This window comes from Simochromis diagramma, unplaced genomic scaffold (assembly GCF_900408965.1).
Source record: "Simochromis diagramma unplaced genomic scaffold, fSimDia1.1 OVJJ01000481.1, whole genome shotgun sequence".
In the NCBI taxonomy this organism is placed as follows: Eukaryota; Metazoa; Chordata; class Actinopteri; order Cichliformes; family Cichlidae; genus Simochromis; species Simochromis diagramma.
Genome location: NW_024386898.1, coordinates 3,043,331 through 3,059,041, shown reverse-complemented (window position 1 = coordinate 3,059,041; position 15,711 = coordinate 3,043,331). Strand labels below are relative to the sequence as shown.

The 15,711-nt window shown below is 42.2% G+C and overlaps 2 protein-coding genes across 8 annotated transcripts; one reads left to right on the top strand and one right to left on the bottom strand.

Moving 5' to 3' along the window:
* The first annotated feature begins 1,913 nt into the window (after positions 1–1,913).
* On the top strand, positions 1,914–8,660 carry csgalnact2 (chondroitin sulfate N-acetylgalactosaminyltransferase 2). 6 transcript variants are annotated; one of them, XM_040034519.1, is made up of 9 exons: positions 1,914–2,056; positions 3,424–3,505; positions 3,686–4,500; positions 5,588–5,804; positions 5,962–6,063; positions 6,153–6,331; positions 6,417–6,511; positions 6,607–6,688; positions 6,764–8,660. In XM_040034519.1, the coding sequence occupies exons 3-9, from the start codon at positions 3,861–3,863 to the stop codon at positions 7,054–7,056; spliced, it is 1,608 nt and encodes a 535-aa protein (XP_039890453.1). In that variant the 5' UTR covers positions 1,914–2,056; positions 3,424–3,505; positions 3,686–3,860; the 3' UTR covers positions 7,057–8,660. The 6 variants fall into 6 exon arrangements, with proteins under 6 accessions (XP_039890453.1, XP_039890451.1, XP_039890454.1 ...); XM_040034517.1 differs by having other exon boundaries at positions 3,661–4,500; XM_040034520.1 differs by having other exon boundaries at positions 3,424–3,533.
* LOC120735251 (SEC23 interacting protein) lies at positions 8,093–15,444 on the bottom strand. 2 transcript variants are annotated; one of them, XM_040034514.1, is made up of 18 exons: positions 15,115–15,444; positions 14,103–14,614; positions 13,810–14,023; positions 13,513–13,706; positions 13,308–13,397; positions 13,098–13,218; positions 12,780–12,869; positions 12,547–12,688; positions 12,069–12,277; positions 11,900–11,997; positions 11,583–11,753; positions 11,315–11,410; positions 11,057–11,233; positions 10,826–10,981; positions 10,609–10,711; positions 9,994–10,179; positions 9,747–9,912; positions 8,093–8,814 (listed from the first exon to the last, which is right to left on the bottom strand). In XM_040034514.1, the coding sequence occupies exons 1-18, from the start codon at positions 15,245–15,247 to the stop codon at positions 8,733–8,735; spliced, it is 2,940 nt and encodes a 979-aa protein (XP_039890448.1). In that variant the 5' UTR covers positions 15,248–15,444; the 3' UTR covers positions 8,093–8,732. The 2 variants fall into 2 exon arrangements, with proteins under 2 accessions (XP_039890448.1, XP_039890446.1); XM_040034512.1 differs by having other exon boundaries at positions 14,103–14,617; positions 15,115–15,439.
* Positions 15,445–15,711: the final 267 nt, after the last annotated feature.

The window sequence follows — 15,711 nt, the reverse complement described above, 5'->3', positions numbered from 1 at the left end:
CCAACTCGTGTCCTTGCTGTTATGTTGTTATTATTTGTTATGTTCCAGTTATTAATAAATATTTAAAAAATATGCAATTTGTCTGTTCCCCTTATATTTCTAAAAAATAATTATTATATCTAATAATAAATTTTTATATATATATATATATATATATATATCTCAAACATTTAGGATGGCCTAGCAATGCAAGGATTCTCATACTTTATTTTCTTTGAATTTTAACACTGCTTCACGTTTCTTTTGACTGTAAGCAAATACAGTCACCTGCTACTTCATTAGCTACACCTGTTAAACTACTTGTTAACCCATGTATCTAATCAGCCAATCACATAACAGCAACTGAATCCATTTAAGCATGTAGACCCGGTCCGGATGACCTTCAGACAGAGCATCAGAATGACGACTACTTTGTCAGTGATTTTGAAAATGGCACGGTTAGTGGCTGGTCTGAGTACTTCAGAAACTAGGAAAATGAGTGGGATTTTCCCCACACAACCAACTCTGAGGTTTACAGAGAATGATCTGAAAAGGAGAACATATCCAGTGAGCTGCAGTGGCCTGGGAAAAATGCTTTGAGCTGATGACTCGAAGCTGATAGGAAAACAACAGCAACTCAAATCACTATGCAGAAGAGCATTTCCGAACCCATTGGATGGTAGAAGATTGGATAGTCTGGATGTGGTGGTATAATAGTTGAAGGGATATTTGCTTGGGACACTTTGGGCCCCTTAGCACTAACTAAGCATTGTTTAAACACCACAGCCCACCATGTCTATTCCTTTTTGACCACAGTGTACACATTTACCAATTGCTGCTTCTAACAGGACACATTAGCATAGGACAAAGCTCAAATCATCTCAAACTGGTTTGAACATGACAATGAGTTCACTGTACCCAAATGATTTTCACAGTCACCAAATGCCACTCCAATAGAGTACCTTTTGTATGTGGTGAAATGGAGAATTCACATCATGGATGTGCAGCGTGATGCTGTTATGTAACTGGGGACAACATCTCTGAGAAATCTTTATAAAATTAAGAGTTTAGACAGCTCTGAACCCAAAAGGATGTCCAAACCAGCCCAGTGAATATATATGATACTGAAAAGCAGATTAAGGTTTTGGTGTTGGAGTTGAAGCACAAAACTAGATCTGTACTTTTTAAAAATCTATGACTAGGTAGATACCCGATGTGTGTGTGTGTGTGTGTGTGTGTGACATTAAACCACCCCCTTTACTTCTCTTCCTTTATCAGGGTTTCATTTTTACACCTACACATAATACTGACTGGTTAGACCCACGGTACAGAAATATCATATGATTAAATCAGAAAAAAGAAAGAAACGGTTTGTTTATTAAAATAGTTTCTTAGACTAAGACTTTCCGCACTGATTCTGGCCTTTCAGATAACATCTGTCTTCTTCTCTCATAATTAAGAAAATGAAAATATAACGACTATAAACAGAATTCCACGAGAACATTTCCTGGCTTATTTTGTGCACCACATTAAGATCATATCACTTGTTTTCGAACATTAAACAAATTATGTTTCAGTGCTAATTCAATCCAGAGCTGTCAGCTAGTTCATCACCTGAGATAAGAGGTTTGCTTTCTTGGTCTGAACAGTGAAACGGGAAGAAAAGACAATAATCTCTTAGAGGGAAGGTTAAATATAGCTTCTTCTTTTTTAAAAAAAAACAACAGATTAACGTTGTTACGTTATTGGAAGACGCGGTAGTGTGTATGAGAGTAAAAAAAATCATCGATGTGTTCTAATAATAACAATAATGCGTTTAGAGCTACAATATAATAATAACGTCGTTATTTTAATAAGAATAAACAATATTATGAACCTGGAGGTTCGGCGTGCTTGATGACGACACTCGTTAGACACGCTCCGATTGGTTAGATTTTAACCGGAAGTAGGTTACAACCCACTCTTTTCTCTTTGCTCCGTGGCATTCTGTAACACAACCTACCTACCTACTGCTGCTAGTTTAACACAAAATGCGACAGCTGTAATGAGGGGCAGGAATGGACAAAGCCGGGATTAGGTGAGTGAACGTTTGGGGAGTACTATGGGTAACAGAGAGGCTTTCTAACGGGTAAGAATAAAAACCCGAAAGCGAAGTGAAGCGCGGAACACCGCTAAGCTAGCAGCAGAACTGTAGTCATGTCCGGTTCGAATTTTTTCGAAATAAGGGGATGTGCTGCCTGTAATGTCGCAAATTTCAAAAGAATTAAAGGTGCTGAAATTTGCAAATATGCCACAAGGGAAAAAAAATCTAATTATCAAAGGTTTTAGGCTAAGAGTTTTTTTTTCTGGAAATATAGCCAACTTTTCTCTGTCGCCATGCCAGTAGCTTAGAGTTTGAAAGTCTCCCATTATTAGCATGACTTGGTTCTGTTGTTTTTCAGGCAGTCTTGTGTTACTTTGTCCTGGACTTAAACTATGTTAAAATCAGGCAGTTTCATGTCGACGGATGGTACTAAAGATACTTGTATGTGAGGCAAAACAAAAAGACACATTGTAGAAGGGCTGTTAACCCCCACCCACCCACACACACACACCCACACACCTTCCAAACTGTTGAACAAGCACTCTTTAAAGTCGGTTCCTCATTTTTGTGACACATCATCAGCAGAACAGTTTTGCGTTAGACATTCTTTGTGTGAGTAGTAAAAATAATATCATAGTTGCGTTTTGCCTTTTAGAATGTTAATAAGAATCATTAATATTTTATATTTCTGTGTTTGGTGTTAAACATTCAAGATCTCATTTTAGAAGAAAGCATTAAGGTTAAAGAAATAAATGTACAAAGAAGTATTTTGACAGCTACGGCTTTTAAAACATCAGCACAAGCTCAGTTCCAGTTCTGGCTGGATTCAGAGCCCTATTTCATTATAGCTGTCTAGAGACTGATTCATATCTGGGTGTGAGAGCCTGAAAACAGGGTTACTTTGTAAGTGTAAGCTTGGAGCTGTGTGACCTTCAAGAACCTGCACATGGTATCTGGTTGATACGATATTAGGCGTGGAAACTCCTGAAGGCTGCCTTTTTTTTTTTCTTTTTTTTTTTTACCAGGGATTCTTGACTGGTGAGCCTTGTGTGACATTTACCAAGCCTGTAATTCAAAAGATAATCACAAATCGGCCTTGAACGCTGTGTGTGTTTCACTTGTTTTGTCCACTTTCATTCCAAGAAGGTACCTCTCAGAATCTGGAGTGTTTGGTCTTGCCCTTTGCACAAAGCTCGTGCATTTATTTTGAAGAGAAAGAGCTACACCGGAAGTCAGTTTGTAGCTAGCTTGCTGTGAAGCTCGCCCACCAGTTTCCTTGTGTGCTGTTGTTTGGCTGAGAGCTAGCTGGCGTGTGTTAGCTGTCCAGGTGTAGCTAATCCCTGCTGTCCCTCCTTCCTCAGGTTTAAACGGAATCTTTGAAGTGAAGAAGTCGGATAAATGTTCAAAAGAAACTTACTGACTGAAGGAAACTGTAGATAGCAGGTTGGTTTATTTGAAAGGTTGCTTAAAGGTAACACATTAAATGTCATTGTATGATTATCTACTGTTTTGTCATCAGTGCTTTTATCTAAAAGTCCCTGTATTGGGATCCTGGATTGTGGCTTTTTTCTGATTGTGGATTTCTGTGTTTTTAACAGCTGATCGTTTTGTGGATTTATACAGGACCTATGTGTGGAAATACTGATGCATTGGAGCCAAAGAACAAGATCTCTTTATTCCAAAATGATCTACACACCCATGTCTCTAAGATGATGTACAGAAACCTGTTTTAAGTAATGTGAGCAGTCCGGGGCGAAGGGAATGCAGGCTTGTCAGCTATAGCTTTTATGAGAACGTGATGCCCAGGCGGGGATTGCCACTTCAGGGTCGGGTCCGCTGGCTCTTCCTGGGTCTTTTTCTGCTGCTGGTGTTGCTGCTGTTTGCATACCTGCTGGAGTGCACTCCACCAGCAGACGTCAGCCTGATCTTACCAGGGGAGACCTATGGCAAAGAATACTACCAGGCCCTGCTCCAGGAACAGGAGGAGCGCCACCTGAACCGTGCTGCCAGTCTGAAGCGGCAAATTGCCCAGCTTAAGCAGGAATTACAGGAAATGAGCGAGAAGTTGAAAGTTCTCCAAGAGAAAAAAGAGCTTCCAGGAGTTCCGGGTCTGGCCGATAAAGACCAAGAGCCTGGAGATTTGCTGGAGTACTTGCATTCTCAGATCGACAAGGCTGAGGTCAACACTGGAGCTCGCCTTCCAAGCGAGTATGCCTTGGTGCCGTTTGAGAGTTTTACTTCTTCCAAGGTGTACCAGCTGGAAATGGGGCTAACGCGGCACCCAGAGGAGAAACCAGTCCGCAAGGACCGCAGGGATGAGCTGGTGGAGGTCATTGAGGCCGCACTAGACATCATCAACAACCCTGACGAGGAGGATGGTGTGGAGGATGATGTGCCGATGCAGAGGCAAACCTACACAGATGGTCACTTTACTGAAGGTGAGACTCTCAGTTAAATTACAGAGTAAGAGGCAATGACTGTAACCAGTGTTCAAAATGAACCTTTTATTAACAGTTTCCACTCAGTGAATAGACTCGTTGAAAAAAAAAAAAAATCACCAGGAAAATCTATTTTTAACGATCCAGAATAATAAACTGAGCCTTTGTTCCAAATCTGATTTGGTTAGTACATTTTATTAAGACAAAGGAGCACTGGGTTGCACTGATACACTATCTGACAAACACTGGCCAATATTGCCTGTTGATTGATGTTGGTATATGACAGTTATCAGATTTTGTGAACAGTCTGTATTTAGGAATATAAATGTTGCACTGGTTAAATGTTCAAATTGTGTGAGCTGCAAGACTTTAACTCTTTACCCTCTGAAAGCCTTTGAAGCTCTTTTCTGAACTTGATGCTTTCTGTTATATTTCAGGCTCGCTTATAGAACAAAGTGACTGGGTGTGCATCAGAAGTTAGTGACGATGGTCCCTGACCTTGCAGCTACCTTTGGATAAAACGAGTCAAAATTAAAGCACATCTTTTATTTTCTTTTAGAATATTTCTTTATTTTCCCCTTATTCCAGGAAAACAATAAACAACAAAACAAAATCAGCCAAATTGTTACTTTAAACATTGATATTGGGCCAAAATGTCACAATCGGCAAAGGTCCGATTCAAGTTCAGACAGAACAAACTTGACCTCAAAAGTGATGCGTCAAACGTAAAATACATTTGAAAGTTCATAAGCTGCACTCTCAGCTGCAATGACCCTCCATGACTCCTGCTCCTTGGCTAGTGTATATTGTTTGGTCAGAGTTGTGGTTAGGAGATTACATGAGATAGTTAAGGTTTGACAAAACTGCAGGGGTCAGAGCCAGTCAGATTAAGACTGTGGTGTGCCTTTGCATAGCAAGGATGGGGACAAAAGTTTATGCTACGTGTCTGTGTTTGCGCGTTAGTCATGCACAGCAGTAGTGCCAAACAGAAATTCTCCTTGAATTTGGCATTTAGTGCCACTTAGTGGATAACTGGTATGTTTTCTCAGCCTGTCTCAGTGTTTTTCAGATTGTCTTCTTTTGGCAGGGCTGTACCGGACAGAGCGAGACAAAGGGACACTTTACGAGCTCTTCTTTGCCAAAGAGGATTCCAGCAGTTTCCGCCACGTCACACTCTTCAGGCCTTTTGGGCCCTTAATGAAAGTCAGGAGCACATCTGTGGAAACATCAGGAATGATTATTAACATCATTGTGCCACTAGCGGGCAGAGCAGAAACTTTCTCACAGTTCTTGCAAAACTTCAGGTGAGAATGAATCTTAAATCCATCCCTCTCCACTAAACATGAGCCAGCACCCTTGGCCTTCATTAGACGTGTTGGCTTTTGTTTCCACCATTGTTGTGGAAAGCACTGCAGCCTTGTGTGTCCTTGTAATCCATTTGAAAAATGCATGTGTTTTTAGGGAGGTGTGCATACAGCATGACAGAAGGGTACATCTCACGGTGGTTTATTTTGGGCAGGAAGGTCTACAGGAGGTGACGTCATCTCTGGAAAAAATGTCGAGGTGAGTCTATTGAACAGAAAGACCTTTTAATAGGCTTGTTAATATGTCGTATGAGGCATTTGTTAAAAATCAGGCGTTTTGTTTTACAGGGAGGAGAGCTTCTCCAACTACACTCTCATCCCAGTGGACGAGGAGTTTTCCCGAGGTCGAGGTTTGGATATCGGAGCTCACGCATGGAAGAAAGGCGACGTCTTAATGTTTTTTTGTGATGTGGACATCCATTTTACACTCGAGTTCCTTAACACCTGTCGTCTCCACGCTGCTCCAAGTAGGTTTAATTGGCTCACATTCATTATACTCTTTTAGTGCTCTTGCTCTCAGCCAAAGGTTAATTTGCTTGTTCTGTTTTACAGACAAGAAAGTCTTCTATCCTGTCGTGTTTAGTTTGTACAATCCTGCCATTGTCTACGGAAATTTGGAGCTGGCTCCACCTGTTGAACTCCAGCTGGTAAGAAGTGTAAAGGTTCCCATTCTGACCAACGTGTTAGAAAGCTGGTTTGGTGGTGACCTGTGTGTCAGAGATGACTATCTGTTTTCAAATAGATTCATAAAAAGGATGCTGGATTCTGGAGAGACTTTGGATTTGGAATGACATGCCAGTATCGCTCCGACTTTCTAAATATCGGTAAGCACCAATCATTTGTTTTATTAGACGCGACAGTTGTGCGTAACATGTTTTAAATGGGTCGTATCCCCGCAGGTGGTTTTGATCTTGAAGTCAAAGGTTGGGGGGTGGAAGACGTCCACTTGTACAGGAAGTATCTGCGGAGTGACGTGATAGTGATCCGCACGCCTGTGTCGGGTCTGTTCCACCTGTGGCACGAGAAGCAGTGCGCGGACGAGCTGACGCCGGAGCAGTACCGCATGTGCATCCAGTCCAAAGCGATGAACGAGGCCTCCCACTCTCACCTGGGGATGCTGGTTTTCCGCGAAGAGATCGAGGCTCACCTACGCAAGCAGGCCTTCAAGACACAGAGCAAAACAGAGGACTGAGCGAGCCTCTGCGTACCCAGCATCATTTCTACATTAAGACTGCATGGTGCTGATATCATTAAGGCACTACAGCGAAGACATGTTTACACGGATCCTTCTGCATTTCACCGCACAGCTGTAGACAAATGAATGTACAAAAATGAACATTAGTCAATGTGAAAGTTCACAACATGGCAACAAGTGTTACTGAAGAGCTGACGCATAATTAGCAATACTTAACTTGCTGAGGGAAGAACAACAGGTACGTATCTCGTGGATTTAGGTTGACAATATGTTACATGAAATCAAATCAATAGGCATGCGCTTTCTAACTTTGAACTCGACAACTTCTCATTAAGCCATCCTGCCTGCTTCAAACACAGCACCTGACCTGCAGCCAGCCTCTTTAGCACCTTTTACAGCCAAATATGACTTCAGAAAGATTTCAGCTCATTCAGATGATTTCTGGCAGCTGTTGCGTGTTTGGACAGGCTTTTTAAATCAAACTAAAGACACATTAAAGGATAACAAGTTGCATAATTTATTGACAACTGTAAAGATGTTGCACTTTCTCATAGTGAACAAAAGAAGCCAAAAGTTTCAGCTGATCCTCAAACACTTTATAATCTTTCACTCGGTATTTTGGCAGTAGTATATGGAGCCATAATATTCTGTTTCTATTAGAAGTTCTGTGAGAGGGGCAGTATGGGTTTTTTAAAAAAAAGGGAACTTGTGTTTTGTGACAGTGAGTCGTTGTTATCATTCATTTATTGCTGATTGTTTCCAAGTAAAGAGTTCACCTGAAAAGCATGTTGATCAAATGGTTCAAGGACTTGAGCAAAGATCTGCTTACTGCATGCAACGCTACAATATCAGGTGTATGTGGACCAGTATTATTGTATAGATAACAATGAGCGTCGTTCCCAGCACTACGATTCCCACTTCTTGACTGGGATTGAATGTTACAGTCATGCTTGTAAATATTTTTCTAATATTCCATTGTTTCATACATGTGAGTTAAATATGTGCCTACATGCAGACAGTACTATGAGCCGTATTCACAGCTGCTGGTTTTTATTCCACATAATGTTACAGCTGAACAGTTCATAGGTTAGAGGGGTAATTTTAATGAGGACAGCTGTCTAAAGATTACATAGTGCAGGCAAGAAGTGATTTTTCTCCCTCACAGAGGAAGCAGGTCTCATCTGGTACTGTAATTATTTTATTATTAATGTTTTTGCAAATATTCCAGCTTTCTGTACATAGTCTTCGAGTCTCTCCTTACCCTGCAGGAGAAAACATCAGCAGTACACAATCCAAACGAAACACTTGAGCAAGGTGATGATTTATTTTGAGTCTTGCCATGAAATAAAACTTACAGAAGGCTGCACTTGCTTCTGCTCCTTCCTTTCTGCTGTTAGTATTCGATCTGCTGATACATGTTCTTGGGAAACTTGACCCCTCCCCCCATTTCTATAATTTATACTATAAAAATGTAATATCAAACTTGTCAAGTTTCTTTGAATCAACGAGCTCATTTGTATGTTTCTTAATTTAAGACAAATGGCGTAATACAATTGTATTATTCATCTGTATATAATAAACTACATCAATTAAAAAAAAAAAAATCAAAATCCCAGTGAAGAAGTAATACATGAAACTAAATGGGACCAAAGCAGACAGGTGTACTCTGTGTATTAATGAGCCATCTGTTCTGGATGGATCCCCATGGTCTTGTAGATCTCTTTGAGAATGAGCAGAGCCGTGTCTTCAGATTGCCTACAAAACAACACAAGTGTTAATACACAGGTTTCAGACAGTCACTGAAGCAGCTTAAAGGACTTCAGACGTCACTCACCATCATTTATATGTGCAGTTTTTATACTGTGATGTTTCAGATGCCTCTTTTCCACTAGTACCTACTCGACTCAACTCGATTCTGTTGCGGTCGTTTTCCATTACAATTGAGTACCACCTCCACGTGGTCATCAAAGCTTTTTGTCAGACTCTGGGACCACAGTGGGGTATTTTTCTCGTTGCCAGGTTTCAAAAATGGTGGTTTGGATTTTTGTGAAGGAGTCACTCTCATGACTCATCGAGTGACACCATCGTCTGGCCTATTGGTGGCATGCAGTCTGATTTCACATTTTCGGATTAACTGTGATCACTTGGAACGCCGGCCGAGCACGTACTAAAGAAGGTAATACCCACCCAGTACCAGGTACTACCACCTAATGAAAAACTATCAAAACTAAGTTGAATCAAGTCGAGCTAAAAAGGTACTGATGGAAACGAGGTAAGAATGTACTGTGAGGAAAGGGCCTAAAAATCAACAATGAATAAAAAAAAAGAAAATCTATACTGCAGAAGAGTAAGTCTTTTTTTTCATGAAACCAAAATAATATGAGGACTTGGTAAATTATTAAGGATCACATATTTGAGAGGCTGAAACCACCAAACCTGTTATTTTTGCACATAGTAAATATTTAAATTATTAACTCATTCACTGCCAGCCATTGGCAGTGAATGAGTTAAACCCATTGACTCATTCACTGCAATTGATGGCTATAGACGTCAATGGCAGTGAATGAGTTAATTGATACCAAAAAACATGGACTTAGTTTTCAGTCTGTGTCATTCAGCTGCTTAATATTCAAGTTTCCATTCAAATTGCAACTACAAACAGGTCTTTAATATGAGATTGCTTGTACCAGTAGCAGAGGTGACTCTGGAGGGCAAACAAATACTCGTTGAAACTCTCAATCGGCTTCTCCTGCAGGACGTAGTCGATGCGATTCCCTCCGTTTAACATCCCGATCTTCACCTGAGACTCGTCGTCTTCTTTTTGAAGCTCAGGGTTGTCTGGAATCTTATGCTCTGTGACAAACCAGATCAAAACGGTTGATCTAACAGTACAGAAAATAGTCAAACAAAGACTCACAAGTGAGCCGCACTCACCTTCGTGCACTTGTTGCTTCTCCTCCTCTTCGATCTGATTGGCCACGATGGCCAGCTGGGCCTGAAGTTGGGCATTCGAGGTGTGAGCACGAGCAAAGTCGTTGAGGGTCTGCCAGGCAGTCCTCAGGGAGCTGATGAAACCCTGCTTCAGGTCAGAGCCCATCCTGGTGAGAGACTCCTTTAGCTCTGAAACACACAGAATCACACCTAAGCCCATTTCCGCACAACCAATGAAACCTACATACACTTAAAAAAAAAAAAAAAAGCAACCACCACGAGAAACTTTATTTTGCTGTCACCTTAATGTTTTTCTGCACAGCCAAGGAAAAAATGAATCAGTTTTATTTGCCACTACGTTGCTTCATGGCAATTGAAGCTCAAGAATAGAGTCTTTGTGCTGTGTAACTGCAGATATTGGGACGCTCCACCCTTAAGCGGCAGAGAGGCCAAAAATACTGAACAGTTTAGCTTAGGCTCAGTAACTAACTCTGTATCTGTAACTGTCAGCATTCACAGTTAAAACCTGATTATTATTTTTTGTTCCTTTTGCTTGAAACTTAATCTCATATGTGACTACAACAATGACAGCTCTGCTCTGAGTGTTTGGGTCCATACCAAGATGAAGCCTCTTCCGTCCTTTGTGATGTGGGATCAAAACAGGCTTCAAGTCCAGGTCTGGCATTATCATGGGCTCAATCCTGTAAGCCACTGGGTCCAGCTAAAAGACATTAGTCTAGTGAATGAAATGCCTGTGCACACCAGAATACTGTACAAATCTGACCCAGAAACAATAAAACATGTTACAAATAGCTATAAATACACAAACACATACTGGATGATAAATATTGAAGAATCCCTTGCATGTGGGCAGCTGGTACGTCTCTTCGATCTTCTCAAGTCCTCGTACAGTCAGGAACATGCCGATTGGAGAACCCACGGCAAAGAAATTCACAGGCTCAAAGTCCAGAGTGTGGTAGATGACAGACACCTGCAAAAAGTTTATTAAATGTCAGCTCTGCTTCAGAATAGACGCTCATTGTTGCTGAAAGACAGATGTGTTTACCTGCCCCGTTCCAACTTCAAAGTAATTGTAGTCCACATGGACAGAGGAGACGGTGCTGCCCACTGGAAGCTTCTTCACAGTCGGATCAGAGGGAACTTCAGCTGCTGGTGGAGGTGCTGCAGTCTGAGTGACCTCTTTGACCTCTTTTTTGTTCTCCTGAGCTGCCTGGCGTGCAGCCTGTGAACATGAAACCATGAGTGGGGCGGGTCCATAATCACAATTTTGCAAGCCTCGCAGATACTCAGCAGACAAACTTACCTGCTTATTCACTCTTTCTTTCACAAATTTGGCAATTTTTTTTCTGGGACCAAGTGGGATACCCATCTCCTTCAGGTCCTCAATTGTGCACATAAGCTAAGAGAATATAAAAGGGTCAAAATAAGATGAATTACATTATATTGCATAAAACCCCCGATGTTCTCAAATGACCTTATACAGTTTACATTTATAACTAGATTTCTTATACTTCTAAAACATATCTCAGCTCCTAGCAGTCTGTAAAATAAAAGGTGGACTGTGTTCTTACAAAAGATTCAATGTCAATCTTCTCCTCATCAAAGGTACTCTTATATTCAGAGAGGCCCAGATGTTCCAGCATAGCAGCAAGATCCTCAAACTCCTCCCCGTCTTCTTTGGGCTGCTCCTCCACAGCTGGAGGGGTGACGGCACTATTTTCCTGTGCAACAGGGGCCGTCACCTGATATGAGAAGCAAAATTTACAATTACATACCAAACCTTTATTCTGAAAATATTCAACTCATTTACAAATAAACGGAAAAGAGCACGGTGTTTGTTTTATTTTTACAGTATATTGTAATTTATTTAAATTAGTCAGGGCGTGACCTGTCTGACTTCTCCGTTAGCAGCGGGCATGGTTGGCATGGCCCCTCCAGGTGAAGCATTCTTCTGATTTGAAAGCAGGTCAAAGAGAATCAAAGAACCTGCAAGGAGAAAAATTAAGTGATGGTGGAAAAAACAGAAAGGTTAGAAGCTGATTAAACATGTTTATTACCTAAGCTGTGTCCTGCCACTGACACTGCTCCTCTGAAGTCCGGGTTCCTCTCCATGAACAGGGCATAGAGTCGGTTAATCTCCTGAGCAACAGTGTCCATGATGGTCTGGCAGTAAGTGGGACTGTTGTAGAAAAGCACATCTAACAAGGTCTCGTTGGTAAAGTGACGTAAACGCCCGGTGCTGGGCAAAGTGATCTTCTTTATCCTCCTGCAAAGATGAACAAGAAATAAGTCTGCTAAGGTCCTGCAAGGATGTCTGGTGAACTGAGGCACCAATTGTCTCCGCCATATAATGACAGTGTCCAATAAATGTTCTGTTTACCCATCTCTGAGTAATGATGAAGGACTTACAGGTGACAAACAATGTCAATTTAAAATAAGAGAGTAAGTCCAGTGTTTCCATCCAGTCAGGAGCCATTTATAATATCACCACATGTGTGTCAGGCCTCTTTGGCGTTAAACCCTTGTCCCCCTCACCTGTCCACCCCTGTGGCATCTCCATGTAGAGCCGTGTGCCACTGCACGGGCAGAAACTCCACTCTGCTGATAGCGTGTTCATCCAGCGATTTCTTAAAATGGCTCTGCAGCAGCTTCAGCGACACATTACGGAAGTCGTCCACTGAAAGCACGACAAAACAGCATTTTTAACGTTTCCTTCGTACACATCGTTACACGACTGCAGTGTGACTGCTCATTACTTCATTACTCACCACACTCAATCATGCTCCGAAATCTCAAGTCACACACGGGGCCAATTCCATGAACCATGAACACAAGATGATCCACCGTTGAGAGCTCACCTGGGAAGAGATGTCTCTAATCTTAAATATGTGCATAAAATGTGAACTACAGTCAGAATGAGGCTGCATTATACTTCACCTAGCAACCAACCAGCTATCAAAAAGTCCTTCTAATGTCTCTGGAATACTTTATCATACTTTCCATTTCCTAAAATTACACTTAGTGGATGATACAAACTGTGTTTACACTTAGAGCAAATTATTTTGAGCACAGCGGAACTTGTCTACCATCAGGCACTTCATCGTGGTCATCATCGATCCCTCTCTTCACCACTCTGGGTCTGGTCTGCCCGTCCTGAGTTGTGCCCCACTCATCTGGTACGCAGGAGGGCTGAAACTGCACTATGACCTACAAAGGCAAACAGATCAATGCTCGTGAACTATAAAGCTAATTACATCATCAGACCGCTACAGCACATTAATCAAACAGGGGTTTACCTTTGGGTTGTGCATCACAATGGTTTCCCCTGATGGGAACTCCAGCCTGCGGTGCCACTGGTTGGTAGACACAGCTTTCTTATATTCAGCCTAGAGATGATGCAATAATACAATATTATAATTCCCTTTTACAACAGTGCAGCCTAAACTAAATCAATAAAGAAAAAATGCAGAGGGTATAAAAAACAGTATTTTTGAGACAAACCTCGAGCTTATCGCTGAACTCCTCAGAGTAAGGAATAAAGCGACTATCTGTATCTCCTTTGTAGAACCAGGTGCAGCGTCGGACCTCTGTAGGCTCCTCCTCCCAGTACACTGCAGTCCGCATGCGGTCATAAAGCTGCACGTCATACCTCCCTCCGTCTGTGCGTATGATCACACTTTCTGGATCTGGTTGAACTGAAAGAATGAAGAAAAAAAAAAAAAAAAAACTTCACTGTGCAGTTCAGGTCAAGATGAGATTCTCAGGACTCCAAAGACAAATTTGCACGTCTTGTCGTACCAGAGTTGTACGTCTCCTCAAGCTGAAGGGAGTCAAAGATACTGAAAGGAAGCCAGACGCTTTTTGACTCCACCTGCTTGCAGTAGAACCAGTGAGGCTGAACTGGCTCATAGACGTTGTAGTTGTACGGCATCATGGGAACAGCAGGAACGACGGCTCCAGCTGTGGTGGCTGGAAGTGGAGGTGGAGGGCCCTGAATCTGTGTGGGAGGAGGCTGAAGAGAGAAAGATGTGATTTAACTTCCCAAATAAGTTAATAAACCCTTTGATCAACAACACCGGTGTGACACTCACCTTTGTATACATGGGTCCTGATGGGGGGAATGTTTGCGGTGGCGAGCTGACCAAGTAGGGATTCTGCTGTGGCGTGTGTGTTGGCGGCAGGATTTCCGGAGCTGGAATATAAGGACTAGCTCTGCTGCTGGTGGGGGTGTGTCTGTACGGGTTGTGGCTCTGCGGCTGCATCTGGGGAGGCGGTGGGGTCATTGTGGTAGGGGGAGGAGTGTGACGCCCCATGGGGCTCTGGTAAACTGCACTACCAAACATAGAAGGAGAAGGGTTCATTTGTGAGCTGGCAGGTGGGGGTTGTGGTGGAACCATGCTGACACTGCTGGGAACAGAAACGTGTCCCGTTGCGGTCGGGGCTGCAGACAGCACTGGCGGGGGGCATGGAGAATGCCCTATGGATGCAAATGGGTCAGTACTGGTTATGGGACTGGAGAAGTAGCTGAATGTAGACGGGGCATGTCCATTCCCAGATGTCTGACCTACAAAGCTGTCTTCTTCTCCAACATCAGTGGAGTCATCTACTGCACACCGACATGGAGAATAAAAGTGTAACACATGTTTTAGTATCTATGCAAAAACATCTGACACACATTAAATCACAGAGATATAGAATATATGCTCAGAGCTGTAGCTTTCTACTGTTTAGTCCTTAAAGTATAAAAAGAGGAAACATGTTTATCAGGCGCTTGTTCAGCAGAATGTCGCATCATTAAATCCCTGTAACAGGACGTTATCTTGCCATTTAACTCAGAACACTGTTTTGGCTGTGACCCTGAAACATACGTGCAAAATAAAACATCACACAGCTGCCAGTCTGACCACAACACATCGCTGTCAGTTAGCCTAACCTTACGCCTGATAAACGCTTCCCTACTCGGACAAGGTTTCTTTCTCTTTCTGTTACTTTTACACTCAGTAAGCCCCGATAGCGATACGGGAACCCAATCTGCTAACTAGCTTAGCTTGCTAACGAACCCGCAAATGTTTGGACATTTCCTCAGTCGGCATCTCGTCTCACCTCCTGACAGCACCGCCGGACCAGTGGCCTGACTCACTGGCATGAAAGGCAAATTGAAGTTAAACTCTGGAGCGGCGCTGAATAGTAAATTTGCACTGGTGTTTGGAGCATTATTATTTTTTCTATCTGCCATTTTCCCCGAGAATTACACGTAGCCACTACCGGAGCAGGCAGACAGGACACGCTCAGTTCTCCAATGAGCGTTTTTGGTTTTTTCACTGCGCTTGCAGATTTTGCTGAGCTATAAAGCATTAACCGGAGATTGCACGACTACAAGCGGCGTAGCACATATTATTCAGATCTACTAAAATCACGCAGGCAATTTCGCCACAGCGCTTTTGTTGGAGCTACAACAAACACTCTCGCTCACCACTGCCACCTATAGACCAGGATGATTACTTACATTGTAATATTGAATCTTTTAAATAAAAAACAATAAACTGTATCTTTAAAAAATAGAAGTAGCTCTATATTAAAGACTATTTCTTTACTTTTCTTCACTAGAGCAGGAATTTAAAGTCAAACGAAAAACACCCAGCCTATCCTGAAGGAGAGTTATGACGCACCTCCGTGCTCCGGTTGGTCCCCGTACCCAAA